Source organism: Lolium rigidum, chromosome 2 (assembly GCF_022539505.1).
Source record: "Lolium rigidum isolate FL_2022 chromosome 2, APGP_CSIRO_Lrig_0.1, whole genome shotgun sequence".
Lineage (NCBI taxonomy): Eukaryota > Viridiplantae > Streptophyta > Magnoliopsida > Poales > Poaceae > Lolium > Lolium rigidum.
This window is the reverse complement of record NC_061509.1, coordinates 209,273,768-209,296,679: the sequence shown is the minus strand read 5'-3', so window position 1 is coordinate 209,296,679 and position 22,912 is coordinate 209,273,768. Positions and strand designations below refer to the sequence as shown.

Genomic DNA, 22,912 nt, shown 5'->3' with positions numbered 1-22,912 from the left:
CAAACATCATCTTCCACACTAAACATTTAATCCTTTGTTTACTACAAGCCGGTGAGATTGACAACATCACTGTTACGTTGGGGCAAAGTACTTTGATTGTGTTGTGCAGGTTCCACGTTGGCGCCGGAATCCGTGGTGTTGAGCCGCACTACACTCCGCCACCAACAACCTTCACGTGTTCCTTGACTCCTTCTGGTTCTATAACCTTGGTTTCTTACTGAGGGAAAACTTGTTGCTATACGCATCACACCTTCCTCTTGGGGTTCACAACGGACGTGTGTCTTACACGCCATCAAGACAGTTTTCTGGCGCCGTTGCCGGGGAGATCAAGACACGCTGCAAGGGGAGTCTCCCACATCCAATCTCTTCACTTTGTTTTTGTCTTGCTTTACTTTACTTTATTTACTGCTTTGTTTGCTCTCTATATTAAAAATACAAAAAAATTAGTTGCTAGATTTACTTTATTTACTGTCTTGTTTGCATTCTCTATATCAAAAACACAAAAAAATTAGTTACTTGCATTTACTTTATTTACCTTTTGTTTATTTCATCATGTTTCCTCCTAAGTTCACTTTGAAAGACATACCGGTAGGACGAGGGTCTATCATTGGAAGAGATAATATAGAAGATTTTTTCACTCATGTTAGTACAAGTGAAGATTTTGAAGATAGACACTTGGTAGAACTTGCTCCTACTTATGAAATTGCTGTCTGCTTCTTTAGTACACATGTTGGAAGCTAGATTTGTTAATATTAACCCCGTAATGCAACATATGTTTCTTACACTCGTGATATGGAGGAAGGAGAAAAGAAAGATTTTGTCTTAGAAACCCTTCTTAAAGAATTTGGTGATGTAGCAAGAGAAGCTAGAAAAGTCTTTATTAAATATAAGATGCTTGGCTCTTATACCAACTTTGCTAGTACCCTCAAAAAAATGGAAAAAGATAGATTAAAATACACTAATAAAGTTAATTGTGAAGGGGAGATTAAGACATCAATACCTTGCAAGCTCTTAGGAATGTGCGAAGCACTAGAAAAGAACTATGATTGGATTGTTCCTGAAAATTTGTTTGATGAGAATAGCAAGCCTAAGAGTAATGAAAAAGGGGCCTCTGAAACTTACATAGAAAACATACAATGCATAGTTGAGAAAACTCCAAACCCCTCTGTTGATGCTTCATCTCTCGATAATACTTGATTCACACTTTCTGCGCCTAGGCGAAAGGCGTTAAAGAAAAGCGCTTATGGGAGACAACCCATTATTTTACTTCTGCACTTTTGTTTTATATTTGAGTCTTGGAAGTTGTTACTACTGTAGCAACCTCTCCTTATCTTTATTTTATTGCATTGTTGTGCCAAGTAAAGTCTTTGATAGTAAAGTCAATACTAGATTTGGATTACTGCGCAGAAACAGATTTCTTACTGTCACGAAATTGAGCAGCCCCTTCTGTAGGTAATTTAGAAAATTCTGCCAATTTACGTGCGTGATCCTCAGATATGTACGCAACTTTCATTCAATTTGAGAATTTTCATCTGAGCAAGTTAAGTGCCCCTGAAAAATCCGTCTTTACGGACAGTTCTGTTTTGACAAATTCTGCCTTTTATTTCGCATTGCCTATTTTGCTATGTTTGATGGATTTATTTGTTCCATTAACTTTCAGTAGCTTTGTGAAATGTCCAGAAGTGTTAAGAATGATAATGTCACCTCTGAATATGTGAATTTTTTATTATGCACTAACCCTCTAATGAGTTTGTTTTGAGTTTGGTGTGGAGGAAGTTTTCAAGGGTCAAGAGAGGAGGATGATACAATATGATCAAGAAGAGTGAAAAGTCTAAGCTTGGGGATGCCCCCGTGGTTCATCCCTGCATATTTTAAGAAGACTCAAGCATCTAAGCTTGGGGATTCCCAAGGCATCCCTTCTTCATCGACAACTTATCAGGTCACCTCTAGTGAAACTATATTTTTATTCCGTCACATCTTATGTGCTTTACTTGGAGCGTCTGTTTGTTTTTGTTTGAATAAAATCGGATCCTAGCATTCCTTGTTTGGGAGAGAGACACGCTCCGCTGTTTCGTATGAACACATGTGTTCTTAGCTTTACTTTTAATGTTCATGGCGAAGGTTGAAACTGCTTCGTTCATTGTTATATGGTTGGAAACAAAAAATGCTTCATGTGGTAATTGGTATAATGTCTTGAATAATTTGATACTTGGCAATTGTTGTGCTCATATAGATCATGTTTAAGCTCTTGCATCATGTACTTTGCACCTATTAATGAAGAACTACATAGAGCTTGTTAAAATTTGGTTTGCATGATTGGTCTCACTAGAGTCTAGATATTTTCTGGTTAAGGTGTTTGAACAACAAGGAGACGGCGTAGAGTCTTATAATGCTTGCAATATGTTCTTATGTAAATTTTGCTGTACCGGTTTATACTTGAGTTTGCTTCAAACAACCTTGCTAGCCTAAGCCTTGTATTGAGAGAGATTACTTCTCGTGCATCCAAATCCTTGAGCCAAAAAAAACTATGCCATTTGTGTCCACCATACCTACCTACTACATGGTATTTCTATACCATTCCAAAGTAAATTACTTGAGTGCTACCTTTAAAATTATATTCTTTGCCTTTACAATATATAGCTCATGGGAAAATAGCCTTAAAAACTATTGTGGTGAAGAATATGTAGCTATGTATCTTATTTCTTATAAGTTGCTTGTTGAGCGGTAACCATGTTTTTGGGGACGCCACCAACTATTACACCTTTGTTGAATATCATGTGAGTTGCTATGCATGTTCGTCTTGTCTGAAGTAAGGGTGATTTATCATGATCAAATGGTTTGAGTATGCATATTGTTAGAGAATAACATTGGGCCGCTAACTAAAGCATTGAATCATGGTGGAAGTTTCAGTTTGGACAATTAATCCTCAATCTCTTATGAGAATATTATCTGTTGTTGAATGCTTATGCATTAAAGAGGAGTCCATTACCTGTTGTCTATGTTGTCCCGGTATGGATGTCTAAGTTGAGAATAATCAAAAACGAGAAATCAAATGCGATCTTTCTCCTTAGACCTTTGTACAGGCGGCATAGAGGTACCCCTTTGTGACACTTGGTTGAAACATATGTTATGCAATGATAATCCATGTAAATCCAAGCTAATTAGGACAAGGTGCAAGCACTATTGGTAATCTATGCATGAGGCTTGCAACTTATAGGATGTCTTACACATAACACATATGATTTATTACTACCGTTGACAAAATTGTTTATATGTTTTCAAAATGAAAAGCTCTAGCACAAAAATAGTAATCCATGCTTCCCTCTGCGAAGGGCCTATCTTTTACTTTATGTTGAGTCAGTTTACCTACTTCTTTCTATCTTAGAAGCAAACACTTGTGTGAACTGTGTGCATTGATTCTTACATGTTCACCTATTGCACTTGTTATATTACTTTGTGTTGACAATTATCCATGAGATATACATGTTGAAGTTGAAAGCAACCGTTGAAACTTATATCTTCCTTTGTGTTGATTCAAAGCTTTCTACTAAGAATTTATTGCTTTATGAGTTAACTCTTATGCAAGTCTTATTGATGCTTGTCTTGAAAGTACTATTCATGAAAAGTCTTTGCTATATGATTCGAGTTGTTTATTCATTATCTTTACCATTGCTTCGAATCACTCGCATTCATCTCATATGCTTTACAATAGTATTGATCAAGATTATGATAGCATGTCACTTCAGAAATTATCCTTGTTATCGTTTACCTACTCGAGGGCGAGTAGGAACTAAGCTTGGGGATGCTTCATACGTCTCAAACGTATCTATAATTTCTTATGTTCCATGCTACTTTTATGATGATACTCACATGTTTTGTACACACTTTATGTCATTATTATGCATTTTCCGGCACTAACCTATTGACGAGATGCCGAAGAGCCAGTTGTTGTTTTCTGCTATTTTTGGTTTCAGAAATCCTACAAAGGAAATATTCTCGGAATTGGATGAAATCAACGCCCAGGGTCTTATTTTTCCACGAAGCTTCCAGAAGACCGGAGGGGATACGAAGTGGGGCCACGAGGGCCCATACCCATAGGGTGGCGCGGCCAGCATGGGGCCCGCGCCGGCCTATGGTGTGGACCCCTCGCCAGCCCTCCAAATCTGCCCTTCCGCCTACTTATAGCCTTCGTCGCGAAAACCCCAGTACCGAGAGCCACGAGACGGAAAACCTTCCAGAGACTCCGCCGCCGCCAATCCCATCTCGGGGGATTCGGGAGATCGCCTCCGGCACCCTGCCAGAGAGGGGAATCATCTCCCGGAGGACCCTTCATCACCATGATCGCCTCCGGATTGATGTGTGAGTAGTTCACCCCTGGACTATGGGTCCATAACAGTAGCTAGATGGTTGTCTTCTCCTCATTGTGCTATCATGTTAGATCTTGTGAGTTGCCTATCATGATCAAGATCATCTATTTGTAATGCTACATGTTGTGTTTGTTGGGATCCGATGAATATGGAATACTATGTCAAGTTGATTATCAATCTATCATATATGTGTTGTTTATGTTCTTGCATGCTCTCCGTTGCTAGTAGAGGCTCTGGCCAAGTTGATACTTGTGACTCCAAGAGGGAGTATTTATACTCGATATTTGGTTCATGCCTCCATTGAATCTGGGACAGATGACGTGAAAGTTCTAAGGTTGTGGATGTGCTGTTGCCACTAGGGATAAAACATCAATGCTTTGTCTAAGGATATTTGTGTTGATTACATTACGCACCATACTTAATGCAATTGTCTGTTGTTTGCAACTTAATACTGGAAGGGGTTCGGATGATAACCTAAAGGTGGACTTTTTAGGCATAGATGCATGCTGGATAGCGGTCTATGTACTTTGTCGTAATGCCCTAATTAAATCTCATAGTAGTCATCGTGATATGTATGTGCATTGTTATGCCCTCTCTATTTGTCAATTGCCCAACCGTAATTTGTTCACCCAACATGCTATTTATCTTATGGGAGAGACACCACTAGTGAACTGTGGACCCCGGTCCATTCTTTACATCTGAAATACAATCTACTGCAAACTCTGTTCTTTACTGTTTTTCGCAAACAAACATCATTTTCCACACTATACATTTATCCTTTGTTTACAGCAAGCCGGTGAGATTGACAACCTCACTGTTACGTTGGGGCAAAGTACTTTGATTGTGTTGTGCAGGTTCCACGTTGGTGCCGGAATCCCTGGTGTTGCGCCGCACTACACTCCGCCACCAACAACCTTCACGTGTTCCTTGACTCCTACTTGTTCGATAACCTTGGTTTCTTACTGAGGGAAAACTTGTTGCTGTACGCATCACACCTTCCTCTTGGGGTTCCCAACGGACGTGTGTCTTACACGCCATCAGATGGCTATGCATTGCGTTGGTGGGATGCCCTGGTTCGTAATTGCCAGGAGGATGGTGAGCAGGCTATTGTCACATGGCGTGCTATGAAGGAAGCGATGAATTCTCGTTTTGTGCCCACTAATTATTTGCGTACAATATATGATAAGTTGACCTTATTGAGGCAAGGTGTGAAGACTGTTGACGAGTACTACATGGAGATGGAGTCTCTAGAGATGACAATGCAGCGTTTTCTCAACGGATTGAAGTATGATATCAAAGGCATTGTTCGTCACTACAGTTACACCAATATGAATCAATTGTTACATCATGCAAGAGAAGCTGAATCACAGTTGGCTGAAGAAGCAAAGGTGAAAGGTCGTGCTACGGGAGCTGGGCGCTTCACACCCCGCGCGCCCCCATCTACGGCGCCGGAGCCTTCGACGCGCTCCGCCCCTTACTCTACTCCGCCTAGCAAGCCGGTCTCCAATGTGTCTAATGCAAAGAAGTCCGAATCTGCTGCAAGTACGAGTGGTTCTAGTGCGTCTACCGCGCGCAACCGTGATATGGCTTGTCATACATGTGGTGGAAAAGGTCACTTTAGGAGAGATTGTCCTAACCGCAAAGTCATGATTATCAATGAGGACAATGAGTATGAGACTGGAGATGATGTTGATCCTAATGCTCCAGAAGATGATGACTATGACATTGATGGTGAAGATGCATATCCGTCTGATGCTCGCACCATTGTTGTGTCGCAACATGCTCTTAATGTGTTGCCTAGTGCATCTACTCAGCGCTGCAATTTGTTCCAAACAAAGGCTTTAGTTGGTCCTGACAAGGTGATACGTCTCCGACGTATCGATAATTTCTTATGTTCCATGCCACATTATTGATGATATCTACATGTTTTATACACATTATATGTCGTATTTATGCATTTTCCGGCACTAACCTATTAACGAGATCCCGAAGAGCCGATTCGTTGTTTTCTGCTGTTTTTGGTTTCAGAAATCCTAGTAAGGAAATATTCTCGGAATTGGACGAAATCAACGCCCGGGGTCCTATTTTTCCATGAAGCTTCCGGAAGACCGAGGGGAAAGGAAGTGGGGCCACGAGGCGCCGCCACAACAGGGCGGCGCGGCCCAGCCCTTGGCTGCGCGGCCCTGGTGTGTGGGGCCCTCGTGTGGCCCCCCGCGTTGCCCTTCCGCCTACTTAAAGCCTTCGTCACGAAACCCCCAGTACCGAGAGCCACCAATCCCATCTCGGGGGATTCAGGAGATCGCCTCCGGCACCCTGCCGGAGAGGGGAATCATCTCCCGGAGGACTCTTCACCGCCATGGTCGCCTCCGGAGTGATGAGTGAGTAGTTCACCCCTGTACTATGGGTCCATAGCAGTAGCTAGATGGTTGTCTTCTCCTCATTATGCTTAATTGTCGGATCTTGTGAGCTGCCTAACATGATCAAGATCATCTATCTGTAATACTATATGTTGTGTTTGTCGGGATCCGATGGATAGAGAATACTATGTTATGTTGATTATCAATCTATTACCTATGTGTTGTTTATGATCTTGCATGCTCTCCGTTATTAGTAGAGGCTCGGCCAAGTTTTTGCTCTTAACTCCAAGAGGGAGTATTTATGCTCGATAGTGGGTTCATGCCTCCATTAAATGCAGGACGAGTGACGGAAAGTTCTAAGGTTGTGGATGTCTTGTTGCCACTAGGGATAAAACATTGATGCTATGTCTAAGGATGTAGTTATTGATTACATTACGCACCATACTTAATGCAATTGTCCGTTGTTTACAACTTAATACTGGAAGGGGTTCGGATGATAACCTCGAAGGTGGACTTTTTAGGCATAGATGCATGTCTGGATAGCGGTCTATGTACTTTGTCGTAATGCCCAATTAAATCTCACTATACTCATCATATCATGTATGTGCATGGTCATGCCCTCTCTATTTGTTAATTGCCCGACTATAATTTGTTCACCCAACATGCTATTTATCTCATGGGAGAGACACCTCTAGTGAACTGTGGACCCCGGTCCATTCTTTTACATCGAATACAATCTACTGCAATACTTGTTTTACTGTTTTCTGCAAACAATCATCATCCACACTATACATCTAATCCTTTGTTACAGCAAGCCGGTGAGATTGACAACCTCAACTGTTTCGTTGGGGCAAAGTACTTTGGTTGTGTTGTGCGGGTTCCACGTTGGCGCCGGAATCTCCGGTGTTGCGCCACACTACATCCCGCCGCCATCAACCTTCAACGTGCTTCTTGGCTCCTCCTGGTTCGATAAACCTTGGTTTCTTTCCGAGGGAAAACTTGCTGCTGTGCGCATCATACCTTCCTCTTGGGGTTCCCAACGAACGTGTGAGTTACACGCCATCAAGCTCTTTTTACGGCGCCGTTGCCGGGGAGATCAAGACACGCTGCAAGGGAGTCTCCACAATCCAATCTCTTTACTTTGTTTTTGTCTTGCTTTATTTTATTTACTTTCTTGTTTGCTGCACTAAATCAAAACACAAAAAAATTAGTTGCTAGTTTTACTTTATTTACTGTCTTGCACTCTATATCAAAAACACAAAAAATTAGTTACTTGCATTTGCTTTACTTATTTCAACATGTTTCCTTTTAATTTTACTGTAAAAGATATACATCTAGGACAAGGGTCTATAATTGGAAGAGATAATATAGAAGAATATTTCACCCATGTTAGTATGCATGAAGATCTTAAAGATATACCCCTTGCAAAAGCTGTCCCTACTTATGAAGATGCCTCTGTTTGTTTGGTACGCATGATGGAAGCTAGATTTATTAGTTTCAACCCCATGATACAACACATGTTTCTTACACTTTCTCATATGGAGCGGGGAGAGAAGAGAGATTTTGTTCTAAAAGTCTTAGTGCGAGAATTTGAAGATATAGCTAAAGAGGCTAGAAAAGTTTTTATTAAGCATAAGAGGCTTGGCTTTTATACCGACTTTAAAAGAACACTTGAAAAAATGGATATGGATAGAATTAAGTATACTAATAATGTTAATGATGGTGGAGAGATTAAAGCACCAATACCATGTAAGCTCCTAGCGATGCACGAAGCTCTAGATGATAATTATGCTTGGCTTGTTCCTGAAAATTTGTTTGATGAGAGTAGCAAGCCTAAAACTAATGAAAAGGGAGCCGCTGAAACTTATGTATCCAGCATACTATGCATGGTTGAGAAAACTCCAAACCCCGCTGTCGATGCTTCATCTCTTGATAATACTTGATATACACTTTCTGCGCCTAGCTGAAAGGCGTTAAAGAAAAGCGTTTATGGGAGACAACCCATGTTTTTACTTCTGCACTTTTATGTTATATTTGAGTCTTGGAAGTTGTTTACTACTGTAGCAACCTCTCCTTATCTTAGTTTTATGCATTGTTGTGCCAAGTAAAGTCTTTGATAGTAAGGTTCATACTAGATTTGGATTACTGCGCAGAAACAGATTTCTTTGCTATCACGAATTTCGACCTGCCTCTCTGTAGGTAGCTCAGAAAAATATGCCAATTTACTTGCGTGATCCTCAGATATGTACGCAACTTTCATTCAATTTGGGCATTTTCATTTGAGCAAGTCTGGTGCCATTATAAAATTCGTCTTGACGAACTGTTCTGTTTTGACAGATTCTGCCTTTTATTTCGCATTGCCTCTTTTGCTATGTTGGATGAATTTCTTTGATCCATTAATGTCCAGTAGCTTTATGCAATGTCCAGAAGTGTTAAGAATGATTATGTCACCTCTGAACATATAAATTTTTATTGTGCAATAACCCTCTAATGAGTTGTTTCGAGTTTGGTGTGGAGGAAGTTTTCAAGGATCAAGAGAGGGAGATGATACAATATGATCAAGGAGAGTGAAAGCTCTAAGTTTGGGGATGCCCCGGTGGTTCACCCTGCATATATTAAGAAGACTAAAGCGTCTAAGCTTGGGGATGCCCAAGGCATCCCCTTCTTCATCGACAACATTATCAGGTTCCTCCCCTGAAACTATATTTTTATTCCATCACATCTTATGTGCTTTGCTTGGAGCGTCGGTTTGTTTTTGTTTTTGTTTTTGTTTGAATAAATGGATCCTAGCATTCATTGTGTGGGAGAGAGACACGCTCCGCTGTTGCATATGGACAAATATGTCCTTAGGCTTTACTCATAGTATTCATGGCGAAGGTTGAATCTTCTTCGTTAAATTGTTATATGGTTGGAATCGGGAAATGCTACATGTAGTAATTCTAAAATCTCTTGAATAATTTGATACTTGGCAATTGTTGTGCTCATGTTTAAGCTCTTGCATCATATACTTTGCACCCATTAATGAAGAAATACATAGAGCTTGCTAAAATTTGGTTTGCATAATTGGTCTCTCTAAAGTCTAGATAATTTCTAGTATTGAGTTTTGAACAACAAGGAAGACGGTGTAGAGTCTTATAATGTTTACAATATGTCTTTTATGTGAGTTTTGCTGCACCGGTTCATCCTTGTGTTTGTTTCAAATAACCTTGCTAGCCTAAACCTTGTATCGAGAGGGAATACTTCTCATGCATCCAAAATCCTTGAGCCAACCACTATGCCATTTGTGTCCACCATACCTACCCACTACATGGTATTTCTCCGCCATTCCAAAGTAAATTGCTTGAGTGCTACCTTTAAATTTCCATCATTCGCCTTTGCAATATATAGCTCATGGGACAAAATAGCCTTAAAAACTATTGTGGTATTGAATATGTACTTATGCACTTTATCTCGTATTAAGTTGCTTGTTGTGCGATAACCATGTTTACGGGGACGCCATCAACTACTCTTTGTTGAATATCATGTGAGTTGCTATGCATGTCCGTCTTGTCTGAAGTAAGGGAGATTTACCACTAATTAAATGGTTAGAGCATGCATATTGTTAGAGAAGAACATTGGGCCGCTAACTAAAGCCATGAATCATGGTGGAAGTTTCAGTTTTGGACATATATCCTCAATCTCATATGAGAACATTAATTGTTGCTACATGCTTATGCATAAAGAGGAGTCCATTATCTGTTGTCTATGTTGTCCCGGTATGGATGTCTAAGTGGAGAATAATCAAAAGCGAGAAATCCAAATGCGAGCTTTCTCCTTAGACCTTTGTACATGCGGCATAGAGGTACCCCTTTATGACACTTGGTTAAAACATGTGTATTGCAATGATAATACTGGTAATCCGAGCTAATTAGGACAAGGTGCGGGCACTATTAGTATACTATGCATGAGGCTTGCAACTTGTAAGATATAATTTACATGACACATATGCTTTATTACTACCGTTGACAAAATTGTTTCATGTTTTCAAAACCAAAGCTCTAGCACAAATATAGCAATCGATGCTTTCCTCTTTGAAGGGCCTTTCTTTTATTTTTATGTTGAGTCAGTTCACATATTTCTCTCTACCTCAAGAAGCAAACACTTGTGTGAACTGTGCATTGATTCCTACATACTTGCATATTGCACTTGCTATATTACTTTACATTGACAATATCCATGAGATATACATGTTACAAGTTGAAAGCAACCGCTGAAACTTAATCTTCCTTTGTGTTGCTTCAATACCTTTACTTTGATTTATTGCTAATTTATGAGTTAACTCTTATGCAAGACTTATTGATGCTTGTCTTGAAAGTACTATTCATGAAAAGTCTTTGCTTTATGATTCATTTGTTTACTCATGTCATTACCATTGTTTTGATCGCTGCATTCATTACATATGCTTTCAATAGTATGATCAAGGTTATGATGGCATGTCACTCCAGAAATTATCTTTGTTATCGTTTACCTGCTCGGGACGAGCAGGAACTAAGCTTGGGGATGCTGATATGTCTCCGACGCGATAATTTCTTATGTTCCATGCCACATTATTGATGATATCTACATGTTTTATACACATTATATGTCGTATTTATGCATTTTCCGGCACTAACCTATTAACGAGATGCCGAAGAGCCAGAAGCTGTTTTCTGCTGTTTTTGGTTTCAGAAATCCTAGTAAGGAAATATTCTCGGAATTGGACGAAATCAACGCCCAGGGTCCTATTTTTGCACGAAGCTTCCAGAAGAACGATGGGGAAAGGAAGTGGGGCCACGAGGCGCCGCCACAACAGGGCGGCGCGGCCCAGCCCTTGGCCGCGCGGCCCTGGTGTGTGGGGCCCTCGTGTGGCCCCCCGCGTTGCCCTTCCGCCTACTTAAAGCCTTCGTCGCGAAACCCCCGAGTACCTAGAGCCACGATACGGAAAACCTTACCGAGACGCCGCCTCCGCCAATCCCATCTCGGGGGATTCGGGAGATCGCCTCCGGCACCCCGCCGAGAGAGGGGAATCATCTCCCGGAGGACTCTTCACCGCCATGGTCGCCTCCGGAGTGATGAGTGAGTAGTTCACCCCTGGACTATGGGTCCATAGCAGTAGCTACATGGTTGTCTTCTCCTCATTGTGCTTAATTGTCGGATCTTGTGAGCTGCCTAACATGATCAAGATCATCTATCTGTAATACTATATGTTGTGTTTGTCGGGATCCGATGGATAGAGAATACTATGTTATGTTGATTATCAATCTATTACCTATGTGTTGTTTATGATCTTACATGCTCTTCGTTATTAGTAGAGGCTTTGGCCAAGTTTTTGCTCTTAACTCCAAGAGGGAGTATTTATGCTCGATAGTGGGTTCATGCCTCCATTAAATCTGGGACAGTGACAGAAAGTTCTAAGGTTGTGGATATGATGTTGCCACTAGGGATAAAACATTGATGCTATGTCTAAGGATGTAGTTATTGATTACATTACGCACCATACTTAATGCAATTGTCTGTTGTTTACAACTTAATACTGGAAGGGGTTCGGATGATAACCTGAAGGTGGACTTTTTAGGCATAGATGCATGCTGGATAGCGGTCTATGTACTTTGTCGTAATGCCCAATTAAATCTCACTATACTCATCATATCATGTATGTGCATGGTCATGCGCTCTCTATTTGTCAATTGCCCGACTGTAATTTGTTCACCCAACATGCTATTTATCTTATGGGAGAGACACCTCTAGTGAACTGTGGACCCCGGTCCATTCTTTTACATTGAATACAATCTACTGCAATACTTGTTTTACTGTTTTCTGCAAACAATCATCATCCACACTATACATCTAATTACAACAAGCCGGTGAGATTGACAACCTCACTGTTTCGTTGGGGCAAAGTACTTTGGTTGTGTTGTGCAGGTTCCACGTTGGCGCCGGAATCCCTGGTGTTGCGCCGCACTACATCCCGCCGCCATCAACCTTCAACGTGCTTCTTGGCTCCTCCTGGTTCGATAAACCTTGGTTTCTTTCTGAGGGAAAACTTGCTGCTGTGCGCATCATACCTTCCTCTTGGGGTTCCCAACGAACGTGTGAGTTACACGCCATCACAAGGCTTGCAAGGTCATTATTGAATGTGGGAGTTGCCGCAATTTAGCAAGCAAGGAGTTGTGTACCAAGCTGAAGTTGAAGTATCTGCCACACCCGCATCCATACTATATTAAGTGGTTGAGCGACAATGGTGAGACGAAGGTAAACTACATGGTGCGTGTTGAGTTTGCTATTGGACCGTATAAGGATTGCATTGACTTTGATGTGGTTCCTATGACGGTGTGTCACCTACTATTGGGTCGGCCTGGGCTCTATGACCGTTCTGTGCAACACAATGGCCGTGCCAATACATATCACTTGGAGTTCAAGGGCAAGAAAATCAACTTACAGCCTATGACACCACAACAAATTGTCAATGAATCTCGTCAGAAAGTTGAAGTAAACTTAGAGGATGCTTCGTTAGATAGGCGAGAGAATTGTAATGTTGTGAGTGATATAACGAAAAGTGAGAGAGCGGAGTCCTTAGTCTCATTAGCCACCAAAGAAGACATGAGAGAATTTAGTGAGGATCCTACAGCCATGCCTCTTGTGCTCTTGTACAGGGGTACGGTTTTGGTTTCTAACGATATGACCCCTCTTCCTCTTGGTGTTTCTAATGTTTTGCAGGAATTTGGCGACGTGTTTCCGGATGAGGTACCCGCAGGACTTCCACCATTGCGAGGTATTGAACATCAAATCGACTTGATCCCCGGAGCTTCGCTACCCAATCGGGCACCATATAGAACGAACCCCGAAGAGACGAAGGAGATACAGAAGCAAGTACAAGCGCTACTCGACAAAGGTTATATCCGCATAAGCCTTAGTCCTTGTGATGATCCTGTTATTTTAGTTCCTAAGAAAGATGGTACACGGCGTATGTGCGTAGATTGTAGAGCTATAAACAACATCACTATTCGATATCGTCACCCTATTCCCCATTTAGAGGATATGCTAGATGAATTGAGTGGTGCTGCTGTGTTCTCTAAAATTGATTTGCGTAGTGGTTATCATCAAATTAGGATGAAAGAAGGGGATGAATGGAAAACAACCTTTAAAACAAAATTTGGTTTATATGAGTGGTTAGTAATGCCTTTTGGTTTGACTAATGCACCTAGCACTTTCATGAGACTGATGAACCATGTTTTGCGTGAATTTATTGGCAAGTTTGTGATTGTGTACTTTAATGACATATTAATCTACAGCCGCAATGAATCTGATCATACTATACATATTCGACATGTTTTGCAAGTGTTGCGTGATAATAAACTCTATGGTAATCTTGAGAAGTGCACATTTTTCAAAGATAAAGTCATATTTCTGGGTTATGTTGTCTCTCATCGTGGAGTATAAGTAGATGTGTCTAAAATTGAAGCTATTCAAAATTGGCCTACTCCCATGTATGTGAGTCAAGTTAGAAGTTTTCATGGTCTAGCTGGGTTTTATAGAAGATTTGTGCCCAACTTTAGTACTATTGCTGCACCTTTGAATGACTTAACTAAAAAGGGTGTAATATTTGAGTGGGGCGCAACCTAAGATCATGCTTTTGATGAACTAAAGAGATTGTTAACTTCTGCACCGTTGCCTGCACTTCCTGATTTCAATAAGCAATTTGAGATTGAATGTAATGCTAGTGGCATTGGAATTGGTGGTGTGTTAATGCAAGAGGGTCGTCCCATTGCATATTTTTCTGAGAAACTGTCTGGTGCTAAGTTGAACTATCCTATATGTGATAAAGCATTGTATGCTTTAATTAGAGTTCTTGAGGTTTGGCAACATTATTTGTGGCCAAAAGAATTTATCATACATTCTGATCATGAAGCTTTTAAATACCTGAAAGCTCAGTCTACTTTGCATAAGCGTCTTGCCAAGTGGGTTGAGTTCATTGAGTCTTTTCCATACATTATTAAGCATAAGAAGGAAAAAGATAATATTGTTGCTGATGCTTTATCTAGGAAGAATATGCTATTAACTCAACTTGATGTTAAAATTCCTGGATTAGAAGTACTATGTGATTTGTATGCCACTGATCATGATTTTGCTGAACCATATCGCTTATGTGCTCTTGGTAAAGCCTGGGAAAAATATCACATACATGATGGGTTCTTGTTTAGAGCTAACAAACTATGTGTTCCAGAATCATCTGTGTGTTTGCTCTTATTGCAGTAATCACATGCTGGAGGTTTGATGGGTCACTTTGGGCGTGAGAAGACGCTACTCATGCTAGCTGACCACTTTTATTGGCCAAAGATGAGGCGGGATGTGGACATGTATGTGAAGAGGTGCATTACTTGCAACAAGTCCAAGTCCAAGCTGAAGCCTCACGGTTTGTATACTCCTTTACCGGCACCTACTACACCTTGGGAGGATATTAGTATGGATTTTGTGTTGGGTTTGCCGCGTACTAAACGAGGCCATGATTCTATATTTGTGGTAGTGGACAGATTTTCTAAGATGTCACACTTTATTGCCTGCCGCAAAAACGATGATGCGTCGCATATTGCTAACCTGTTTTTCAGGGAGGTTGTACGACTACATGGAGTCCCGAAGACTATTGTTTCTGATCGTGATGTGAAGTTTATGAGCTACTTCTGGAAGACGCTGTGGAGAAAGCTGGAGACGAAGCTACTTTTCAGTACTACTTGTCATCCCCAAACTGATGGACAAACTGAACTGGTGAATAGAACATTGTCACAACTGTTGAGATCCATGATCAAGAAGAACCTGAAGGAGTGGGAAGAGTGTTTGCCGCATGTGGAGTTTGCTTACAACAGGGCGGTACATTCTACCACGGAGCTATGTCCTTTTGAGGTGGTGTATGGTTTCAAACCCATTACTCCACTTGACTTGTTGCCTTTGCCCATACATGAGCGAGTTAATATGGAGGCATCCAAGAGGGCAGATTTTGTGCGAAAGATCCATATGAAGACTAAAGAGTTGATAGAGAAGAAAGGCAAGAGCAATGCTGCAAGGATGAACAAGAAGCGCAAGGAGATGTTATTCAAGCCTGGTGATATGGTCTGGGTACATTTTCGCAAGGATAGGTTCCTGAAGCTGCGAAAGTCTAAGTTGAAGCCTCGTGGTGCTAGTCCTTACAAAGTGCTTGCCAAGATCAATGATAATGCATACTCGATAGATCTTCCAGTTGATGAGTTTGGTGTCAGTAAATCTTTCAATGTTGCTGATTTGACACCATATGACGGAGAAGACCTTGGAGCGTCGGGGTCGACGCCTTTTGAAGGGGGGGGGGAGATGATGAGGACATCCCTACCACACTACTACCTCCGTCATTACCAAATGAAGATGAACCTGCTGTGGAACTCAAGTCCAATGAAGTTAGGATTGGACCTATTACAAGAGCTCGTGCGAAGCTACTTAAACAACAGGTGAACTTGTTCCTAAACGATACTTTGATTGATCAGAACTTTATACTACCTAAGTCCTATTACTTATGTATCATCAGGTATGAAGAGGAGACAAGCATCGCACGAGGAGGAGAGGAGCAGCTGGACATGAAGATGGACGTGGAGCTGGACAAGAAGCTGGACATGAAGATATCTCATGGACGCGCGAGGGAGGAGCGAGAGGCATGCACGAGAGGAGAAGACGAAGTCCAGGCCGACCCAGCACCCGGTCAGACCGGCCGCCACGCCGGCGCGCCCGGTCCCTAGCCCGGTCCGACCTGGCGGCAGGCCGGATCCACCCCGGCGCCAACCGGGCGCCACGCTGACTGCAACCGGATGGGTTACTGCGCGACAATTCCAGAGCCCGGTTGCCACCCGGTCCCTGGCCCGGTTTGAACCGGCCAGCCCGGTCCCAGGCCCGGTCGACCGGCCCCCAGATCGGCCGTGTCCGAGTCTGTGTTGACCAGATCTATTCTGGGTAGGTTATTTTTGTATCTTTTCGACCAGAGGTCGTCCCGGACGCCTATATAAGTGCCCAGGACGCCCCCTAGCTGCTTTAGACCACGTTTAAGATAAAGCCTAGTTCTTAGTTGTTTGCTCTGCAAAACTATTGAATTCCCTACACCATATTGCTTGATATTGTGTAGATCCTGATAAAGTCTTGTGTGATCTGCTGTTCCATTGGGAATTAGACGGTTGCAACTTACCGCTTCGTGGTCGGCGGCTACGTGCGCAAGTGTGTGGAGTTGCGAATATCTTGCAGGGTTGAGAGCTGTTGCATTGGCGACAGGGACCAATCGAGAGATCTCGTTGCGTCATACATGTTATCTTCTACTACATCGTCGTGTTACTCCGCTGCTATCACCCTGTGATCATCATCACCGCCGTTGCTTACTGAGAAGATCGGGCCACCCCTTATCAGCATTTTGATGATATCTTATTTGGATCTTTTCGAGCGACCAATGGAACATCCCATTTTGGGGGAGTGTTATGCTTTTGCATTTCACAATCCTCAAAATATGTGTACATGAGTCATATCACTTAGTATTGATATTGCAAGATTATCTAACCTCTAGGTGGTGTGTCATACTTATAAGAAATTCAAATTCTAAATGACCATTAATTTTCTAGTTGATTTTTGTTTGAATCTTGTTCAAAATAAATGCTTTATCACATTATGGAGGAGTAATATGCTTTTTTCATATCACAAGCCTAAACAATGTGAAAATATGAGGTTTTGCCACTTAGAGTTGATATTGTTAATTATTTTGTTTCTAGTTGACATATTTGCTCATACAAGGTCCACTTCTACAAAAAGCTTTTATTGCTTATCCTTTTGGTCTTTGTTTGAGTAAGAGATCCATTGTGCAGTTTTCCTCAAATACATATCTCTAGATCTTATATGGGAATCTGTTTGCTTCAAGTTATTTCAATCATTGCTTTGCATGATTTTTATATCAAAAATCTCTATCAGTGCATAGTTCTTAATCCTGGTATCTTTTATCATATGCCTTTTGTGAAGTTGATCATAATATTCGAGCAATATGCCACTAAAAATAATTCGAATAGATCTCTTATATTTGACAATTGATATCATTGTTCGTGATACACTTTGTAGATCATCTTCACCTTGGTTTGCCTCTTATTGTCTTATTGCCTTATTTTCTCTTGCCAAGAAATCTTTGTGTCTCCCTTCCGTCTTCCTTGCCTCTTTGAAAATCCAAATCTTTTTGATAAAATCTTTTGATCCATATTAAGTGTTCATTTTTCGGAAAACAAACGTTCTCCTTTCGGTACCATTGTGTCATTGTGAAAAGTGTAGAGGATTTGGTTTATTTGTTGGAAACTTTCTCTTTTGAGAGTTTTCTATCTCATTATTTCTTCTATGTTTATTTGCTTGAATGAGATAAATTTTTGAGCATGTTTGCTTGAATAATTTTTACGGTGCAATAATTACTGGATGACATTTGTTGTTAATCCTATGTGAATGCATAACCCATTTGCAATGGAACATCCACCATAACTCAGTCCATGGTCCCGTTTTCCACCACATAATCATATTCATATTTGTAACGTAATATTGCTTTTAAATGCAGGAAGGATATGAGTAGTACTTTGCAAGTAATTTGATAAAAATAATCAAATGTCACGAGCAAGTGTTGAACTTGCCTTTATTGACTCAAGATTATGCAGGCAAAAGTTTCGAGATGTGATAACTTCAAATTCTGACATAGCATCATCATGTGGTAAGAATAATTATTAAAGGATTAGCAAATATGTTATAATGTATAAATATGAGATGCAACCACTATAAGTGTAATTAACCTAACTCCGATGATTTAGGATTAATGAGTTGTAACGATTTCTTTTATGAAAATGATACGCTTTTTTATTGCGCATTACTTAAAGATAGAACTATATTGTTGTCTCCTGGCCATTTCTCCCGCTGCGCATTGTACATGAAGACGGAGAAGAATTGTTGGCATGGGCAGGCACTTCAGATTCGGATCATCACAACTCTAGCAGCAGCTAGAGTGAGTTCGAGTGGCATTGCTAGCGAATCTTCGAAATGCAAGCAGAAACAGAAATAGGAACAATGACCAGCTAATAGCTCGTTTTCAATTTTGAACACCGGAGCAATCTGTCCGCGTCTGTGTGATATGCGCCATGCGCTCCTCGCCTGATGCATGTTTCCCCAAATGACAGCTCCACTAGTAGTTCCACGACCCCTACGTACCCGTATCAGCCTTCCACTACCACAACACCTCGTCGCTGTTTCCGCGCCACGCCCAAAGTCACATTTGCCCATCTCATTTTTTAAGCCAAGCACGTAGCTTAGCTGGAACCTGCAACGGAGGGACATGATTGACGACGACGCGAGGGCAAGGGTATAGCTTGACATCAACTCAGAAGGAGGAAGAGAGGAGAGACACAGCCATAGGCTAGAGTGATTGCTTCCACACCATGGGCAATTGCTTCGGCTCCGACGAGGCCGATGTGGCGGCCGTCAAGGCCATGGCCCATCAAGCACACGCCCGAGGTATCGCCATTGTTGATCCTTTGTCCTGTTCTTCATTCATTCGATTCATCATGCATTCCATTCATTCATGGGTCCAGAACTCTGGACATGTATAGATTCGTGGGGGTGATCTTGGACCTGTTGTTTTGCTGTTCCTTTACATCTCTACTCTGAGTATCTGACTCATGCACTTGGTGCCAATCTGTTGCAGCAGCGATGGCGAGGCCCGGCATGGTCGCGCCGCACCCCAACGCGCACGCAGCAATGAGCTCCCCAGGGCATGCCCGTAATCCACCGAGCGTCAGCGTGCCCACGACCTCGAGCAGCGGCGGCGTAAGCGGATCAAGCAACCGGCCAGCGGCCGGAGCCAGCCCCAGTCGGGGCAGCCCTAGCCCCAGCCCCAGCCCTAGCCGGGAGGGGCGGATCCTGGAGACGCCCAACCTCCGGATCTTCACGTTCGCGGAGCTCAAGGCCGCCACGCGGAACTTCAAGTCGGACACCCTCCTCGGCGAGGGCGGGTTCGGGCGGGTGCACAAGGGCTGGGTCGACGAGAAGACCATGAGCCCCGCCAGGAGCGGCGCCGGCATGCCCGTCGCCGTGAAGAAGCTCAACCCCGAGAGCCTGCAGGGCGTCCAGGAATGGCAGGTGACGAACGATCTTTTGTTTTTCTTCTGTGCGTGGGGTTTTGGTCAACTGGAACCATCATCTTCCGAATCAACGACGTCTTCTTCACGTGGGCGGTGCATAGGATAATGAGATTCTCAACCGAAATGTGCCTTCCATGATCTGGCACTACGCAGGACGCATATATGTTTAGTGATTGCCATGCACGTTGGCTTTAACAGCTCAACGTGTATAGCTTCTGCCTATGCATTGCTGATTCTGACGGAATTGGTCTATGCAGACCGAGGTGAACTTTCTAGGAAGGCTCGTTCACCCCAATCTGGTGAGGCTGCTTGGGTACTGCTGGGAGGAGAAGGAGCTCCTGCTTGTCTACGAGTACATGGCCAAAGGCAACCTGGAGGATCACCTCCTGCGAAATGAGCCACGGAGTAAGCAGCTCCCATTTTTCTCATCCTGAACAGGGCTGACACGGATCAGTAGACGCTGGTGTCTGATTGATGCAGTCTGAGTTAGCTGAATCTAACACGAACGTTCTGTACCCTCCAGAAGGCGGAGGCGCGTCCCAGGCGATGTCGTGGAGCCTCCGGCTGCGCGTGGCGATCGACGCCGCTCGCGGCCTGGCCTTCCTGCACTCGTCGGAGAAGCACGTCATCTACAGGGACTTCAAAGCCTCCAACATCCTCCTCGACACGGTACGTACGGCGGCGTCGGCGCCATTGCCGCGCGCGACTCACACTGACGTCGCATCTCAGTCACCTGTCTCACCCTCCGCTCCGCACTGCAGCAATTTCACGCGAAGCTCTCCGACTTCGGCCTCGCCAAGGACGGCCCCGCGGGCGGCAGCAGCCACGTCACCACCCGGGTCATGGGCACCTACGGCTACGCCGCGCCGGAGTACGTCGCCACAGGCCACCTGTACGTGAAGAGCGACGTGTACGGCTTCGGGGTGGTGCTGCTGGAGATGCTGACGGGCCTGCGCGCGCTGGACACGGACCGGCCTGCGGGGCAGCACAACCTGGTGGACTGGGCCAAGCCGCACCTGGCGGACAGGCGGAAGCTAGCGCGGCTCATGGACCCGCGCCTCGAGGGCCAGTACTCCTCCAGGGGTGCGCAGCGGGCGGCGCAGCTCACCCTGCGGTGCCTCGCCGCCGAGCACACCAACCGCCCCTCCATGAAGGAGGTCGTCGCGGTGCTCCAGGAGGTCGACTCCATGTCCAGGGGCGCCGGCGGCAGGTCGGACGGGTCCGTCGGATCGGCGTCCCCGCGGCCCGCCGCACGGAGCGGCCACGGTTACGGAGGACAGTCGCCACGGCCAGGGTTTGGGCCGGGGTCGGAACGGGCTGGCCCGGCCGGTCCCCGACGGCCACCGATCTCCTAGATCGAGCAAGGTAGGGAGCTGCATTTGCCTTTGTACGTTCGATCTCAGTGCCCCGTGCTAATGATGTTGCTGCATTGATCTTACTATGACCATGTAATTTTGGTGTGTGCGAATATGGTTGTGCGGTTACATGTAGGGTTGAATGTTCAGGTCGAAACTCAGCTCAACTCACGCATCCTGAACCAAATTCAGACTTATCCCAATGTAAATATAATAGCTTCAGTTCTTGCTATGGATATATATCACACATCTAAAGGTCATGTCACCGTTGGATAATTAAGAGATCATCATGACCTGAAACATCGCCCGGTGCATTCGTCTCATGAACATGTAATTTTGATGTCTGCACATATGGTTGTGCAGTTAACTGTAGGGTGAAATGTTCAGGTCGAAACTCAGCTCAGCTCACACATCGTGAACCAATATCAGACATATCCCAACAAGAATGTAAATATATAGTAGTAACTTGAGTTTTCGCTGTGGATATATATACCAGACAATCCGATGGTTATGTCGCCGTTGGATAATTAAGAGGTCATGATCTTTTCTGCTCACTGGACAGTTAGAGATTGACACATAGCACTCTCTCCTTCCTAGTTTGTCTTTCTTTTTGAATGTGGCAAAAGCTTTACCTCATCCATTAATTAAGAAGAAGGTGTCTAGTTTTTAGGAGAAAACTAGATGAAAACCTACAACAACCCGTCCATGCCCACCCAAACACCGTCCACACACGAACAACACGGCCGCAGCCACGCATGCCAACACCAAGATCACAAAGCCACACAAACTAACACTCCATACACAACACACCTACACCGTACCGACGAACCTGCCAGGACATAGGGGGCAACCATCAATCAACCGCAAATGTCTTTGTTGTAGCACCCCTCTTCTTGCTTAAACACTCGCTTGGGCTAGCACCATCACCCATGGGCGGAACCTCACACCCAGGGTAGGCAGCAACCAAGGTGGCAAGAAAAACGCAGATCTCCCTCGCAACAAAAGCTTTGGGCACAGGTGTCAACACTCCTGACTTAGCACCCACCTATCCGCCGGTCTCAGGCAAGAGAGAGACTCCCGCATCAACATCAGCACTCAACTCAAGGTCAAGCGCCTGAGCCACAAACATGTCCATGCCCTCACGCTCAGAGGCAGCTGACTCATTAGGCAGCGAAGACGGGCCACAAGGAGAGAAACAACCGAAGAGGTGCTCTTCCTCAAGCACCGACGACATCTTCTCAGAGGAGTCAAGCGTGACTAGGGCCTGCGCTTTCGCGAGCCCCAAACCATCAGAAGAACATGCTTCCGTCGGCTCCAAAGAAACACCACCACGCACCAACAATAGCTTCAGAGATGCCACCTCTTCACGAAGAGGACGAGACGCCTCATTGACACAGACGTTAACCAGCTGAAGGAGTTCCATGCGCATCAAGGCAACCTGGGACTGAAAGAGAGAGTCCAGAGTGGCGTTGACCTTGAACTGCTCGCAGCTTGTAGGAGAGGGTCTTGGTGGCACCGTTGCAACCGAGAGGCCCACGACCTCAGCCCAACTTCGCGGAGACAAGGGACGAAGAAGCTAAGCAGACGGAGAGTGGCTCCGCTGGCAAGGAGCAGAAGTGACCGGAGAATGAACATAAGTGACCACCTCATCACCAAGA

At 43.8% G+C, this 22,912-nt stretch overlaps 1 protein-coding gene across 1 annotated transcript; it reads left to right on the top strand.

Annotated features, from left to right (window-relative positions):
- Positions 1–19,197: 19,197 nt before the first annotated feature.
- On the top strand, positions 19,198–21,254 carry LOC124690512 (receptor-like cytoplasmic kinase 176). Its single transcript, XM_047223890.1, has 5 exons — positions 19,198–19,273; positions 19,464–19,897; positions 20,157–20,304; positions 20,423–20,568; positions 20,661–21,254. Exons 1-5 carry the CDS (start codon positions 19,198–19,200, stop codon positions 21,252–21,254), a joined length of 1,398 nt encoding a protein of 465 aa, XP_047079846.1.
- The last annotated feature ends 1,658 nt before the right edge of the window (positions 21,255–22,912 follow it).